A 15,520-nucleotide genomic window follows, 5' to 3' on the forward strand; every position below is an offset into this window, starting at 1 on the left:
CGCACATTGTTTTGGGATTTTCCCATTGCATTCTTGAGTGGTCATTAACTCACTATGATCTCCCAAAGCCCCTATAATTTCCCTCTCTATCTCCAATCCCCTAGTGGGACTTTGGAACTGTTTGATTATCTATCCTACTCTATCCCCATCAAAGTAGCATCTGTGTTATCCCCAAGCTGAACCTTGTGCTCCATTAGAACCTAACACAGTATCCATGAGGATGCGGGTTTGATCCTGACCTCACTCAGTGTGTTAAGGATCTGGCTTTGCTGCAAGCTACAGTGTAGGTCAAAGATGTGGCTCAGGTTTGGTGTTGCTGTTGATGTGGTGTAGGCCTGCCGTGGCAGCTCCAATTCAGCCCCTAGCCCAAGAATTTCCATATGCTGCAGGTGTGGCCATAAAAAGAAAAAAGAAGTTTAAAAATGCACTGAGAATAACAATAATATTGTACATTTTTTTTTCTCTACAAATGCTTGGAAATCATAAATGTTGTTCATTGATATATTCTCCATGTATGAAATCACTTGTCACTTTCCAGTCTTTTACCCTCACTTAACGCACCCTAATTCCCTTGATATTTTCTCAAAATTCCAGACATGTTTCCATCTCCGGACCTTTGTACTTGTGGGTCCTTCATGTGGAATGTTTCTTCTGTGCCTTCAGGTCTCCCTGATGTGTTTCCTTACCATGGAGACCTTCCCTGACCATCTTTATAAACAGCAACTCTCCACTCACCATGTACCCTGCCCCTCACTCTGTATCATTTTTCATAGTCCTTATCATCAACACTCATCTATTGCCTGTTTATTTGCTCACTTCTTTTATTACCCATCTCCCCAAATCAGAATGTAAGCTCCAAGGGAGCAGTTGTTTTATCTGTTTGTTCATAAAATCATTTTTCTGTCTGGCTGATCTATACGACATTGAAAGTGGGGTACAGAATCACCTTTTGTTATTATATTTCTGTGTATTTCACCCTTCTATTTTGTTGAGAGTTACTTTATAGATTTCAGTTCTCCGATCTTGGTGGAGGTCTATTAAACATTCTTTCTTCCTCTTGGTGCATTGAACCTTTGATCAAGAAATAACCAGTGTTGGCGAGTATGTGGAGAAAAATGAACATTTATGCATTCTTGGTGGGAAGGTGAATTGGTGTTGCTGCTGCAGAAAATGTTATGGTGGTTCCTCAAAAAATTCGAAATAGAACTACCGTAGGATCCAGCAATCCCATTTCTGGGTGTACATCTAAATAGCGTGGTTGTGAATAGTAAGGTCCCTTCACTCCTGTTCTGATCCAGCCTTCATCTTACATGGGAAATTTGTTCCTTCCTTGTTCTCAGAAATAGGCTTTCCCTGAGAACCTGACCTACTCTGGGTATGGAAGAGCTCTGGTGGTCTTGTCCCAGGAAAGTGTCCTGATCCACTCATGGGTAGAGTGTTTTATTCTTTTCTTATATTAATTATTATTTGCTGTTAGAGCAAATCTTAAAAATAATTGTTATGGAAATGAGACATCCATAGGGGCTTTGAAAATCTCTGGTGTATTTCTAGGACTCAAAACACCAAGTACATGGGCAAGGCTCTATGCATGCACATAAAAGGCCTAAAAAGAGTTAATCTTTCATCTACCACAGACCTTGAGGCTCAGTACAAGCCGGAAGTGCAGATTAAGAGAATTTAAACTGCCAGATCATTGAAGGCAGGTTCCAAGACACATATACAAACCTCTCTGCAAGACTGAGAAGAATTAATGGTTTAAAGAATTTTTAGAAATTTGAATAATCATTAGCTGATTCCTAAGCTAAGGGAATAGAAAATTTGGTGGTAACGCACAATAAGGAATAAAGAATTAACACAAGTAATCTAGGAAAATCACTAAACGAAAAACAGCTGATCACCACCAACAAATTCTAGGAGGAAGGGGAGATCTGATTTCCAGAATATGCTACATTTTATTATTTTGAATGCCCATCTTCAAAAAACAATGTCACACAAAAAAGAGGAAAATATGATCAATACAAAGGTTTTTTTTTTTTTTTAATCAATAGAAGAGTTCCCTTTGTGTCTCAGTGGTTAATGAACCCAGCTAGGATCCAGGAGGATGCAGGTTCGATCCCTGGCCTTGCTCAGTAGGTTAAGGATTGGAAGTTTCCATGAGCTGTGGTGTAGGTCACAGACAGGGCTTGGATCCAGCATTGCTGTGGCTGCAGCATAGGCCAGTGGCTGTAGTTTCGATTGGACCCCTGGCCTGGGAACTTCCATATGCTGCAGGTGTGGCCCTAAAAAAAGAAAGCTAAAAAATGTAAAAATTTTAAAAATCAGAAATTTTCTCTGATGAAACCCAGATGTTGGACTAACTAGAAAAAAAGTTAAAGTAGAAAATACAAATATGGTCAAAGAAATAAAGGAAACCAAGTCTTAAAAATCTAAGGAAAATATGAGAACAATGGCCCACCAAATAAACAATATCAATGTAGATAAAACATTATTTTTAAAAAATGAATAGAAATTCTTGAGTTAAAAAGGAAATTATGTGAAATATAAAATTTACCAAAATGGATGTATAGCAAATTAAGATGGCAGGATACAAAAATCAGTGAACTTGAAGATAGGAGAATTGAGACTATCTAGCCTGAAGAACAGAAATAAAAAAGAATGGGAATTCCTGCCATGGCATGGTAGATTAAGAATCCAACAGCAGCAGCTCAGGCTGCTGCAAAGGCATGGATTCAGTCCCTGGACTGATGCAGCAGGTTAAAGGATCTGACATTGCCACAGCTTTGGCATTATGCTGCAGCTATAGCTCGGATTTAATCCTTAGCCCAGGAACTTCTGTATGCTATGGGTCCCACCATAAAATTTTTAAAAAAAATAAAAAAGAATGAAGAAAAATAAACAGTCTCAGAGAAAATTGGGATGCTGTCAAGAGTACCAAGATCTGTATAATGAGCTGTCCCAAAAGGAGAGAGAAAAGGGCAAAAAGAATATTTGAAGAAATAGTAGCATAAATTTTCCAAATCTGACAAAAGGAATGGAGTACAAAAAAAAATTCAGATATTTTAACCAAATAATACTCAAAAGACTAATTATAAAATTAATCAATTCACATTCATGTATGTTACTAATATTATTATAATTCTTGTCACTTAAAAGTTTTAAATGGTATATTTTGAGTTAAAGTGTGCCTTTATTTCTTCCTATTATCTTAACCACCCTTTTCTTCCCCCTATATTGTGTTATGTTGTCTCAATTGAAATGTCATGTAAACAAACTAAGTTTAGATAATTTATTCAAGGTGGAAATTTAGGTAGGAAAATAAATACCCATGTAAAGGAATGCATTTTTATTACAAACAAAAACAGATAAAGAAGCAATAAGAAATTAATACTCAGGTCTTTGGAACTATTTTCTTAAAGGTTACTTTTTAAGCATAAAACCTATTGCATTTCCACAGGTTTGCAAAAGGATGAAGTGAAATATAATTTTCAAAAACCAAACATAATATTTGTGTACATTATATATACTCTCTATATACTATTTCAATTAGGCAAGTCAAAATATTTATATTAAGAATATGTTCTCAGAAGTTTCTGCTGTGTTGTAGTGGGTGCAAAATCCAACTGCAATTGCTTGGGTCACTATGGAGGTGCAGGTTCTATCCCTGGCCTGCTGCAGTGGGCTAAAGGATCTGGCATTGCTGCAGTTGTGGCATAGGTCACAGCTATGGTTCAGAGTCAGACCCTGGCCTGGGGATTTCCATATGCCCTGGGTGCAGTTATAAAAAAATTCTCACACACCAAAATAATTGTTTATATTCTTTTATAATATATCTATACCATGCAGGTCTTAAACAAATCTCTCCATCTTTAAATGTGTGGGTTTCATGAGTTTCTCATGAATGTTGCATGTGTGTGCATGTAAATACACATGTTCATGTGGGATTGTGGGTGAACTTATTAAGAAGTTCCTGGGCCAGGGATTGAAACTGCATTACTGCTGTAACCAGAGCCACAGCAGCGAAAACACAGGATCCTTAACCTATTGATCCATGAGGGAGTGCCAGTCTTATTTTTTAAAATTTTGCTTTGTAGATTTAATAAATAGCTGGGGAAATTACTATAAGAAATTAGGAGACTGGAAATGGACCAGTAAATATTTTCAAAGTAGATGAAAGGGGCCTTATTTGAGATTCAATATAATTAAAATACTAATCTTATAGAAGACTTTGCCCTCCCCACAGCCTTCTTAAAGGCACTCTTAACCTCTTTGTTCCTCAGGCTGTAGACCATGGGGTTCAGCATGGGGATGACCACGGTATAGAAGACAGATGCCACTTTGTCCGTGTTCAAGGAATGGCTGGAGCTGGGCTGTAAGTACATGAAGATGACTGTTCCGTAGAAGATGGAGACAGCAGTGAGGTGGGAGCTGCAGGTGGAAAAAGCCTTTTGGCGACCCTCAGATGAGTGCATCTTCAGAATGGTGATACATATAAATAGATAGGAGACCAAGATGACCAGGACAGAAAGTAGGGCATTAAAGCCCACCACAAAGAAGATAACCATCTCACTGACGTAGGTGTCTGAGCATGAGAGAGCCAGGAGAGGAGGCGCGTCACAGAAGAAGTGTTCAACCACGTTGGACCTGCAGAAGGAGAGCCTGAAAATGTTCCCGGTGTGGATGGAGGCATTCAGGAAACCACAGATGTAGGAGCCTATGACCAGACACGCACACACATTTGTCGTCACAGCGGTGGTATAGTGCAGGGGGGTGCATACTGCTGCATAGCGGTCGTAAGCCATTGAGGCCAAGAGAAAGCTTTCCACGGTGATAAAGGCTACAAAGAAGAAGAACTGGGTGGCACAAGCATTGTGGGAGATGACTGCGTCTCCCGTGAGGAATCCCGTCATCGCCTTGGGAGTGACAGCTGAGGAGTAACCCAAGTCCACCAGAGAAAGGTGACTGAGGAGAACGTACATGGGAGTGTGGAGACGAGCATCCAACAGAATCAGCTGGATCATGCCCAGGTTCCCAACGGCTGTGATGAGGTAGATGAGAGAGAAGATGATGAAGAGAGGGATCTGCAGCCCTGGGTCATTGGATAACCCCCTAAGAAGGAACTCAGTCACCTCTGTAGTGTTTTCCATGGAGGTAACTGGGAATTGTGTAGCTGCCCTGTAGGCAGGAGAAAATAGGATCAGAATGATCAATGGAGGGAGGATTTGGCTGAAATTTATCAGTAAGAATCTGAAAGAGAATGGATGTGTGTATGTAATTGAATTGCTTGTTGTACAGCAGAAATTATCACAACGTTTTAAATCAATTATACTTCCATAAAACTTCAAAAAAAAAATCAGTGTGTTTACTCTGTGCCTTATTTCAGTATTGCATTAATTTTTTCCCAGGATCTTTAGATTTGAAGTATGGCCATGATAACTAAATGAAGTTTTAAATCATTGCTAGGTCATAGAATATCCCAGATAAGAGGATTTGGAGATAATACATTTCAACCTCTTAATTTCATAGAAGACTGAATTAAAGTAAAGACGAGAACGGATTTATGCAAGTTCATCAGATTAGTTGTTAAATAGAACAGCCCTGGCTCCCAAATCAAAGTTTCCAAAACAAACGCAAATTCTTCTTCTTTTTTTTTTCCCCCAGGGCCGCACCTGCAGCATATGGAGGTTTCCAGGCTAGGGGTCTAATTGGAGCTGTACCTGTTGGCCTATGCCATAGCCCTGAGAAAGGTCAAGGATTGAACCTGCGTCCTCATGGATGCTAGTCAGATTCGTTAACCGCTGAGCCATGGACATGATGTCTCTGTGAGGAGGCAGTTTCAATCCCTGGCCTGGCTCAGTGAGTTAAGGATCCAGCTTTGCTATAAGCTGCGGTGTCGTTTGCAGTTGCAGCTCAGATCTGATGTTGCCATGGCTGTGGTATAGGCCCCAGCAGCAGCTGCAATTCAACCCCTGGCCTGGGAACTTCCATAGTGGCTGGTGGTGTGGCTGTAAACAGAAAAAAAAAAAAAAAAAAAAAAAAAAAAAAAAAAACGAGGATATTCAATAGTAAGAGGAATGTGGGGCAGAAAAATTGCTGCAACCTAAGATAGCTTCAAAGGAACCACTGTCCCAGAACACAGAGAGTTTGGTTAGAACACGTAGGTAAGGAGGACTTTTAGAGGACATGCTAAGAGTATATTGATTTATGTTGATGACTGACTATAATTTAAGAGTTGGGCAGGAATGGAGTTGGGGTCAGTAAAGGGGAAATACAAAGATGTGTGGATATTATTTTGTAGGGGTTGTGGGCTGATAGGAAAATCTCCGGCTTCATGCTGAGTGACAAAGCAATAAATCTAACACCGAGATTAGTCCTATGGATCTCAAAGTGAGGACAGGGGCTGGAAAGGTGATTAGACAGGTGAGGGTCAAAACAGAATCATGGAGAACTCTGGGCAAAGATCACCTTTGCCATTTGTGGTATAAGCGGGGTGCCTAGGATATCTGTTGATTACTTAAAAACTGTTCAACTGAATAGTACCACAGGTACGAATTTCTCAAATCTGGAAAAAAAAATTTTTCTAGGAATAATTTCAAAATTTCTTACCAAACTTACTTCACCATATGTTAAACCTTTGTGTTTAATACAACATTGTCCTGGAGGGAAAATAAAGTTAAAACCTGTTAGTCAAGAACGCTACTATTATCACATTCCTTGAAGGGGAAAACTGAGATTGAAATATTTTAAATAACTTGTTCAAAGTCTGTGAGATTTTTGTTTAGCAAAGCAGAGATTCAAAGTCTTCCTGTGAGCTTTTCTATGTTCCATGATAAATTTAAATGTTCTAGTAGGACCTATATAGATTTTAGACGTAAAACCTCTGGTTGTATGAAACAGATATAAGAAATATCCAAAGATTCAAGCCCAAGCTTTGGATAAATCAGGAGACAAATGGCTTCCTTAATGCATTTTGACTATGTTTATTCATACAAATTTATGCAAGTAATAGATTTCATCTAAGAGATCTGTAGGCTTACCTGACTCCCTGAAAAATACAGCACACAACTCCAGCAACTTCATAAGTGGAGTCATATCAGAAACTTGGTAATTGAAGTAAGCACTCTATTGTGATGCTTTTCTTTGGTGTTGGGCCAAAAAGTTTGAAGTTCTATAGAGGCATGGGGAAATTGGAGAAAAACTGTCCTTGGCTTTGGAAGATGCTAAAAAGAGTTTCAGTCCTGGATCTGCTGCTCGCTCTCCTTAGAAAAGTCGCTTAACCTCTTTGAGCTCTGATACCTTCATCTCTAAAATGGGAATAGTAGAAAGGCAGCACCAACTACACCCTCCCTGAAGACTGCTGCTATGATAAGAAAATGAGAAAATGCCCCAAATACCTCAGACTTGACAAGACGTGGTCATCATATTCACATCATCAATCATATCACTGTGATTTGGGGTTGCTTTTTCTGGATATTGTTGCATGCTTTTAGCAGTTTCACAGTTTGGGGGAAGGTCATTGTTTGCTACTAGACAACTAGTAGCAAATCAGAAGAAAAATAATTGGCCAAAGGAATGCTTATTCTTGGGCTGCACTTTCAAATGGAGTCATGTGGGGACTGGAGAGGTTAAAGAATGGGAACCAGGAGCGAGTTATGTAGTCATGGACCTCTCAGGAGACATACACCCTGTGAAGGCTACAAAACTGTTTATCTCACCTAACTAGAGAACAAGCAGTTAAAGCATCCATGGGGATCCAGCTCAGCTTGCTGGGGAGATCACAGCGGCATTTACACTATTTGCAGTCATTCTCTTTGATGAGGTACGATCCAGCCACAGCATGATTCCCAGGGCTGCAGTCTGGCATAAATATTGGGAGATCACTAATCAAGACAAGTGGACCCCCGGAATTAGTCCTTCCCTTCATTTACCTTAAATGTTTGTACCATTGAGAAGAATGAGATGAATTAATAAAATAAATTTATTAATTTATTAAACTATTAACTGATCCCAGAGGGCCTCAACCCTAACGGTGAGCCATGGAAACATAGACCCATGCGAATTAACATCATCCTTGCATTCATAGTGTTTCACTTTAGTGAAGAAGATAGATACCAAACAAGGGAAGAACCTAAGCATGTAACTATGAATAGAAAAAATACTATATGTATTTTACATATTATATACAATTATTTCTACAGGCAAGTAGTTATATATAGAAAAAGAAGAGAGAATGGCTGATCAGAATGCTTTCTTAGGAAAGTTAGCATACCAGCCAGGCCTAAAAATGACAAAGAACCAGTGTGGGAAAGACCATACCAAGGAAGATGAAAAGCACGAAGGAGCAGTTCCAAAATCAAGGAAGTTGGCAGAACAACATACGTAGCAAGGTCTCTTCCCTGACACTTCATATTTTGACATCCTCCCAGAATAAAATCTGAATAAAAGAAAATAAAAAACCCATACCACCCCAAACAAGACTATCATCTGGGTTATTGGTCTGCATCACTGCCCCATAAAAAGCAGGCCCTAAGGACAGCTCCCATTGGGATTCACAGTTAGCTTCAAATTGGAAACTATTTGTTCCCATCAATTTGGAAACCTGTAGCATTGCGAGAAAAGCCATCACCATTTCTTAAAGGGTATCCATCATATCAAAAACAATTATAGCAAGCAGTTTTAAAACCCCATGAGTAGCCTCTACTGTATGAACTGGGAGTAAAAGGGAAAACGCTCTACCTTCTGCTCAATTATAGCTGTGAATCTAAAACTACTCTTTTAAAAAATCTATTAAATATTCTGTTGTAATCTATATGGAAAAAGAATCTGAAAAAAAAGGATGTATGTATATGTATAACTGAATCATTTTGTTATATAGCAGAGATTATCACAATATTTTAAATGAACTATACTTTAATAAAACTTTGAAAAATGAAAATGAAAAATCTATTAAAATCTAAAAATCTATTAAAAATGAAAATCTATTAAAATTAAGTTAAATTAAAATTAAGTACATTGCTAAAAATCAAGTTACATTATTACATCAAAGGCACCTATTTGACACAGTCTCTGTCATTAAACAAGCCCAGTAAGTCCCAAGATTATTGCATCCTTTAATTTACCTGAAAATTTTACACCATTGATAATTATTCATTAATTCAACTGTTTCTTGATCCCAAATGAGTTTCAGCTGAAGTTTAGACCATAGGAAGACATATTCATGAAAAAAATAGTAATTATTAATCTCTATTAGTCTCATGTACTTCTTCAGTGGAGAAGACAAACATGAAACAAATACACAAATAAGCATAAAATTTTAAATAGAACAAGATGCCCACATGAGAATGAATGGTAAAAATCTACTTTGAATTGAAGGGTCAGAAAATTTTTTGGGGAGAATCAGTACCTCAGCCAATGCCTAAATGATGGATAGAGAAAGATTGCCCAAGTAAAAAGAAATGTTATGGTAAGGCCTCAAGTTGTCAAAGAAATTGACAGAATCTAAAGAAGACAGAGTGACTGCAGCATAGTTAGCAAGATCTGTTCCTTGGCAATTCCTTTTCATTGCTTTTTCCAGAACAAAACCTATAAATAAATCAAAACAAAACAAAGATGCCATCCCAAACTCAAAATATCAGTGGGATAATTGGTACGGATCATGGGGTGAGAATGGGTAGGTTGTAAGAATAACTCAGTCTTGTCCTGTGTAAAGCATAAACCCACTCAGATTGACAATTACTTTCAGAAAGGAGTACATTTTTACTCCTGCTAATTTGGAAATTGTATCATTGTAAACAAAGCCATATTTCTCAAGGAAAATCCATCATATCTAAAAAGTATTCCCTACAGCATGTGAGTCGAAAAGCTGCAATAGAGGGAATAATTCCTTGGCTTTATTTTGTAGTCTTTGAATATTTAACCTCTACTCTATTGAGTTATGACAGATTGAATAATCATACGCCAAAGCATTCAGCCTGGGCATCCCCTTTCATCACCGTCTTACACTGCCAATGCCTTTTGATCTTGTACTGGCAGGAACACTTGCTGCTCTTATAACTGGAAGCGCTTTAGAAAGTTTCTTTCCTCTAAATGTGTGCTATTACCAGTGTCTATACAGTGTGGGGGTTATGAGCATGTAATGTGCAGACAGACATAGATTTAAATACCATTTCTATGAAAATGTACTTATGAAAATTTTACTAAACACTTGCAACAAAGCTAATAGTATTATATATATATCATCATATCATAATACACACATACATACAACTGACACTTGAATAACATGCACTTGAAGTGCATGGGTTGGAATTCCCATTGTGGCTTAATGGGTTAAGGATCTGGCATTGCCATAAGCTGCAACATGGTTCACAGATGTGACTGGGATCCAGTGTTGCTGTAGGTGTGACATAGGCCTCAGCTGCAGCTCTGAATCGATCCCTAACCCAGAAACTTCCATAAGGTGCAGGCCTAAAAAAATTTTTCAATAAAATGAAAAAGTACATGTGTCCACCTATATATATATTTTTTCCAATATATATATTGGATTTCTTTTTGAGATTTGTGACAGTATTGGAAAAAAAAAAACTTGCAGGCAAATCCACATAACCTAGAAATGTTGAAAAAGTTAAGAAAAAGTTAGATATGCCATGTATGTATGAAATATACGTACATACAAGGCTATCCTTACATAGGCATAAGGTTCTCCCTTACCTTCTGGTAACCAGTTCTTTGTTCTCTGTATGTATGTGTCTCTGTTTCTGTTTTGTTTTGCTTTGTTTTTTTTAGATTCTACATAGAAGTAAAATCATCATCAATCTTCTATTGCCTGAGGATACAGGTCCAAAAAAATTGCTAAAAATTTATGTCAAAGAGAATACTTCCTATGTTTTCTTCTAGGAGTTTTATGGTTTTAGGTCTCGTATTTGCCTTTAATCCATTTTGAGTTTATTTTTATATATGGTATAAGAAGGCGGTTCAGTTTCCTTCTTTTGCATGTAGCTGTCCAGTTTTCCCAACAGTGTTTACTGAAGAAATTCTTTTCTTCCTATTGTATATTCTTGCCTCTTTTGTCATAAATTAGTTGTCTGTGTAGTGGGTTTATTTCTGGGCTATCTATTCTGTTCTACTGATCAATGTGTCTGTTTTTCTGCCAGTAACATGCTGTTTCAATTACTGTAGCTTAGTAGAACGATTTTAAATCAGGGAACATGGTACCTCCAGCTTCACTCTTCTTTCTTAAGATTGCTTTGGCTACTTGGGGTCTTTTGTGAGTTCATAAATATTTTAGAATTATTTGTTCTGATTCCGTGAAAAAGGCCATTGGTTTTGATAGGGATTGGGTTGAATCTGTAGATTGTTTTGGGTATATAGACATTATAACATTAACTCTTCCAATCCATGAGGACAGTATATCTTTCCATTTATTTGTCTCATCTTTGATTTCTTTCATCAATGTCTTATAGTTTTAAGAGTCTTTTACCTCCTTGCTTAAATTTATACCTAGATATTTTACTATTTTCAAAGTAATCATAAATAGGATTATTTTCTTATTTTCACTTTCTGATGGTTTGTTATCAGTGTATAGAATTGTAACCACGGAGTTCCTGTCATGGCTCAGCACAAATGAACCTGACTAGCATCCACGAGGAGGAAGGTTCGATTCCTGGCCTTGCTCAAAGGGTTAAGGATCTGGTATTGCTGCTGTGGTGTAGGCTTCAGACATGGCTCAGACCTGGCATTGCTGTGACTGTGTTGTAGGACAGTGGCTACAGCTCTGATTTGACCCCTAGCCTGGGAACCTCCATATGCCACAAGCATGGCCCTAAAAAGACAAAAAATAAAAATGAAAAAGAAAAACAATATCAGTGGATAAGAATACAAGCCACAAGTTCAAAGAAAATACTTGCAAAGGACACAACTGATAAAGGACCCTTGTCTCCAAAACACAAAGGACTCAAAACTTAATAAGAAAACAAACAACTAACTTATAAAATGGACTCTTCAAGCATGTGGTGTATTTTAATAATTACCAATGGCTAGTGGCCAAATGTGACCCATTTACCAATGGCCAAGGAGTATTTTAAGGAGTTACCCACATTATGTGTCATCAGAACAATGCAGATTACAACAACAGATACCACTACAGATTTATTAAAATGGTCAAAATCAAACACTGACGAGAATGTAGAGGAAAAAAAAAAAACTTATACTCATGGCTGGCCAGAAGGCAAGAGTTTGAAGGATTCCTAAAAAACTAGCCACATTCTTATCGTACATTCCAACAATGATCCTCCTTGGTATTTATTCAAATTGGTTGAAAATTCATGTTCACACAAAATTTTTGCACCTTTATTCATAATTGCCAAAACTGGAAGCAACCAAGATGTCCCTTATTTGGTAAATGGATAAATAAACTGTGGTACAATTAATTATTCAGCACTAAAAATACATGACCTATAAAGTCTTGAAAACACAAGGAAGATTTTAAATACATATTACTAAAAGAAAAAAAGTCAATATATATATACACATACACACATATACATACACTGCATGATTTCAACTATATGACATTCTTGTAAAGGAAAAACTATGGAGACATGAAAAGAACAGTAATTACCAGGGGTTTATGTAGATAAAGATAACTAGGCAGAGCACAAAGGATTTTTAGGGCAGTGACAATATTCTGTATGATATTATAATGATGGATTCAACTCACTGTGCCCAAACCCACATGTACAACACCAAGAAAAAAACTTTTCCTTATAAGCAATGGAATTTGAGTCCTTTTCTTTTTTAAAATGGTAATGTGAACATGTTGATTTTACTAAAGGACTCAATTAAGACAGAAATATTGATTCATTTAAGATATGATATTTCTGTATCTCTCAATGAAATGTGCCAAAAGAGTACATACTTTCATTTAAAAGAACATGATTTTTTTCTTCTATTCAGAATATTAGAAGTTATTCAACAAAAGAAATAATTGCCATTAGACAAAACTTTACAATGACTATCTCAACTTTTAAAATTATTTTTATTGAAAACTAGCCATACTCCATTTACCTCTTGACAAATTTCCCATTCCAATGTGCATGCACCCATAATAGTGATAAATTAAATACCATTAGTATATAATATGGTATGTTAGCACATAATGAATCAAATATCAGTGAGTTTTGACAACAGGTCCCAAAATTTCTAATGCTTTTCTTTAGCTATCCTCATTCAGATATTAAATTTCTGAACATTTTCTTTTTACTAATCATCAGACTTTTGAAGAGATAAGGATGTCACCTCAGGAATTTAAATGTAGTGTGAGGCTTAAAAAGTAACTCATTGCATGGGGAAGGTCTGAGAGGAATTAGACAAGGTTATTGTGCCTACCACAATGTTAAAATTCTACGGAGGAATTGGCCTTCTCAATGACCTTCCTAAATGCACTCTTGACCTCTTTGTTCCTCAGGCTGTAGACCACAGGGTTTAGCATCGGAATGACCATAGAATAGAACACAGATGCTACTTTGTCCGTGTCCATGGAATGGCTGGAGCTGGGCTGTGAGTACATGAAGATGCCTGTTCCATAGAAGATACAGATGGCAGTGAGATGGGAAGTGCAGGTGGACAAAGCCTTTTGGTGCCCCTGAGCTGAGTGCATCTTCAAGATGGTTACAAATATGAACAGGTAGGAAATCAATATAACCACAAGAGCAAGAAAGACATTAAAGCTCGAGATGAAAACAAGAACCACCTCATTAATGTGTTTATCAGAGCAAGAGAGAGCCAGGACAGCCGGAACATCACAGAAAAAGTGATGGACTATGTTGGATTTACAGAAGGAAAGACTGAATATGTCCCCAATATGGAAGGAGGCATTCAGGAAACTATAGACATAGGACCCTATGGCCAGCCATGCACACACACTTGTCGTCATGGTGGTAGTGTAGTGTAGAGGTTTACACACTGCTGCATAGCGATCATAAGCCATGGAGGCCAAAAGGAAATTTTCCATAGTGGCAAAAGCTACAAAAAAGAACATCTGAGCAACACATGCATTGTAGGAGATGTTGACCTTGTCTCCAATAAGGAATCCAGCCATTATCGTAGGAACGATGGCTGTAGAGTAACCCAAGTCCACCAGAGACAGGTTGCTAAGGAAAAAGTACATAGGAGTGTGCAGACGAGCGTCCAAGAGAATCAGCGTGATCATTCCCAGGTTTCCAACCACATTGATGAAGTAAATGAAAGTAAACACGATGAAGAGGAGCATCTGCAGTTCTGGGGCAGTGGTGAGTCCAAGGAGAATGAACCGTGTCACTTTCGTCCTGTTCTCCATTAATGCTATTTGGAGATCATGAGCGCTACTACAGCAATCAGAAATAAAAGAGAAATAGTGAAAAACAAAAAAGAAATTGAGTTGGGGTTAGTAGATGCAAATTATTACATTCAGAATGGATAAGCAATGAGGTCCTACTGTACTGCATGGGGAACTATATCCAGTCTCTTGGGATGGACCATGATGGAAGATAACATGAGAAAGAGAATGTATGTATGTATGACTGGGTCACTTTTCCGTACAGCAGAAATTGGCATAACATTGTAAACCAACTATGCTTTAATAATTTTTTTTAAAAATTAACAAATTAAAAAATAAATTGTAGAGAAATGGAAATTCATTAATAATTTCTACTTAAAATTATCCTGATCTAATATTACAAACTTTACGTGTAAATATGTGTATGAGTGTATGTATGTGTATACCCAAAGGGTAGTATTATTATTTTTATTTTACCACTAAAGGATTAAGAGATTTGAGAGGTTATGTAATATTCTACAAGTATATCACTTGTGTGAAAAAAATTCAAGATCTAAGACTGAAGCCCAGTTTGGATCTAATCAAAATCTGTGATTTTAGCCACCTCACTGTCAGAATATTTAAAGGTACCAGTAAATATAAGGATGAGATTATGTGTAAGAGGTTAAACTGCAGTTAGATCTTGCTAATTCATTTACTCCCTTTTGTTGCCTTTGTAAAGAACAGTCACTTCACACCTATCCTTTTTTTTTAACCTTTCATGCGAAACCAACTGATAGTGAACAAGAAAAAAATTACTACCTGCTCAATCACAGCACCATCTACCTTATTTTTTACTCATTTTCTTTAGAGAAGCAACAGGATACTTCATAAGTATCACTAAATTTCCCACTAATGGAAGTTTTGACATTAATACTCCAGCCTTAACTCACTGTTTTAGAAAAAAATGTTCAAAACACTTATTCCTGTGCTCAAGTAACTCATAGTATGTATAAGTTCCCCGCTGCTTTTGCACAATTACATTTTACTGATAGTGTATATGAAATATAGTAGTTTACCTTTCTCCTTGAAGAGAAGGGACAGTCCATCTTGAATAATGAGCATGACATTAGAAATTCAGCCATGAAGTAATGCCTAAATAATGAGAGAGAAGCTATATTTTAGGTAGTGGTCAAAAGCTCCAAGTACTTTCAGACAAGGAAAGATGGA

General features: G+C 37.3%; 2 protein-coding genes across 2 annotated transcripts; both read right to left on the minus strand.

Annotated features, from left to right (window-relative positions):
* Positions 4,200-5,144, minus strand: LOC106504186 (olfactory receptor 5B12-like). Its single transcript, XM_013994295.2, has one exon. It carries the CDS (start codon positions 5,142-5,144, stop codon positions 4,200-4,202), a length of 945 nt encoding a protein of 314 aa, XP_013849749.2.
* LOC100511620 (olfactory receptor 5B2-like) lies at positions 13,391-14,332 on the minus strand. Its single transcript, XM_013994296.2, has one exon. The coding sequence runs from the start codon at positions 14,330-14,332 to the stop codon at positions 13,391-13,393; it is 942 nt and encodes a 313-aa protein (XP_013849750.2).

The sequence above is a fragment of the Sus scrofa genome, chromosome 2 (assembly GCF_000003025.6).
Source record: "Sus scrofa isolate TJ Tabasco breed Duroc chromosome 2, Sscrofa11.1, whole genome shotgun sequence".
In the NCBI taxonomy this organism is placed as follows: Eukaryota; Metazoa; Chordata; class Mammalia; order Artiodactyla; family Suidae; genus Sus; species Sus scrofa.

Coding starts and splice junctions, on each gene's coding strand:
- LOC106504186 (XM_013994295.2), bottom strand. CDS start 5,144: ATGGAAAACACTACAGAGGTGACTGAGTTCCTTCTTAGGGGGTTATCC.
- LOC100511620 (XM_013994296.2), bottom strand. CDS start 14,332: ATGGAGAACAGGACGAAAGTGACACGGTTCATTCTCCTTGGACTCACC.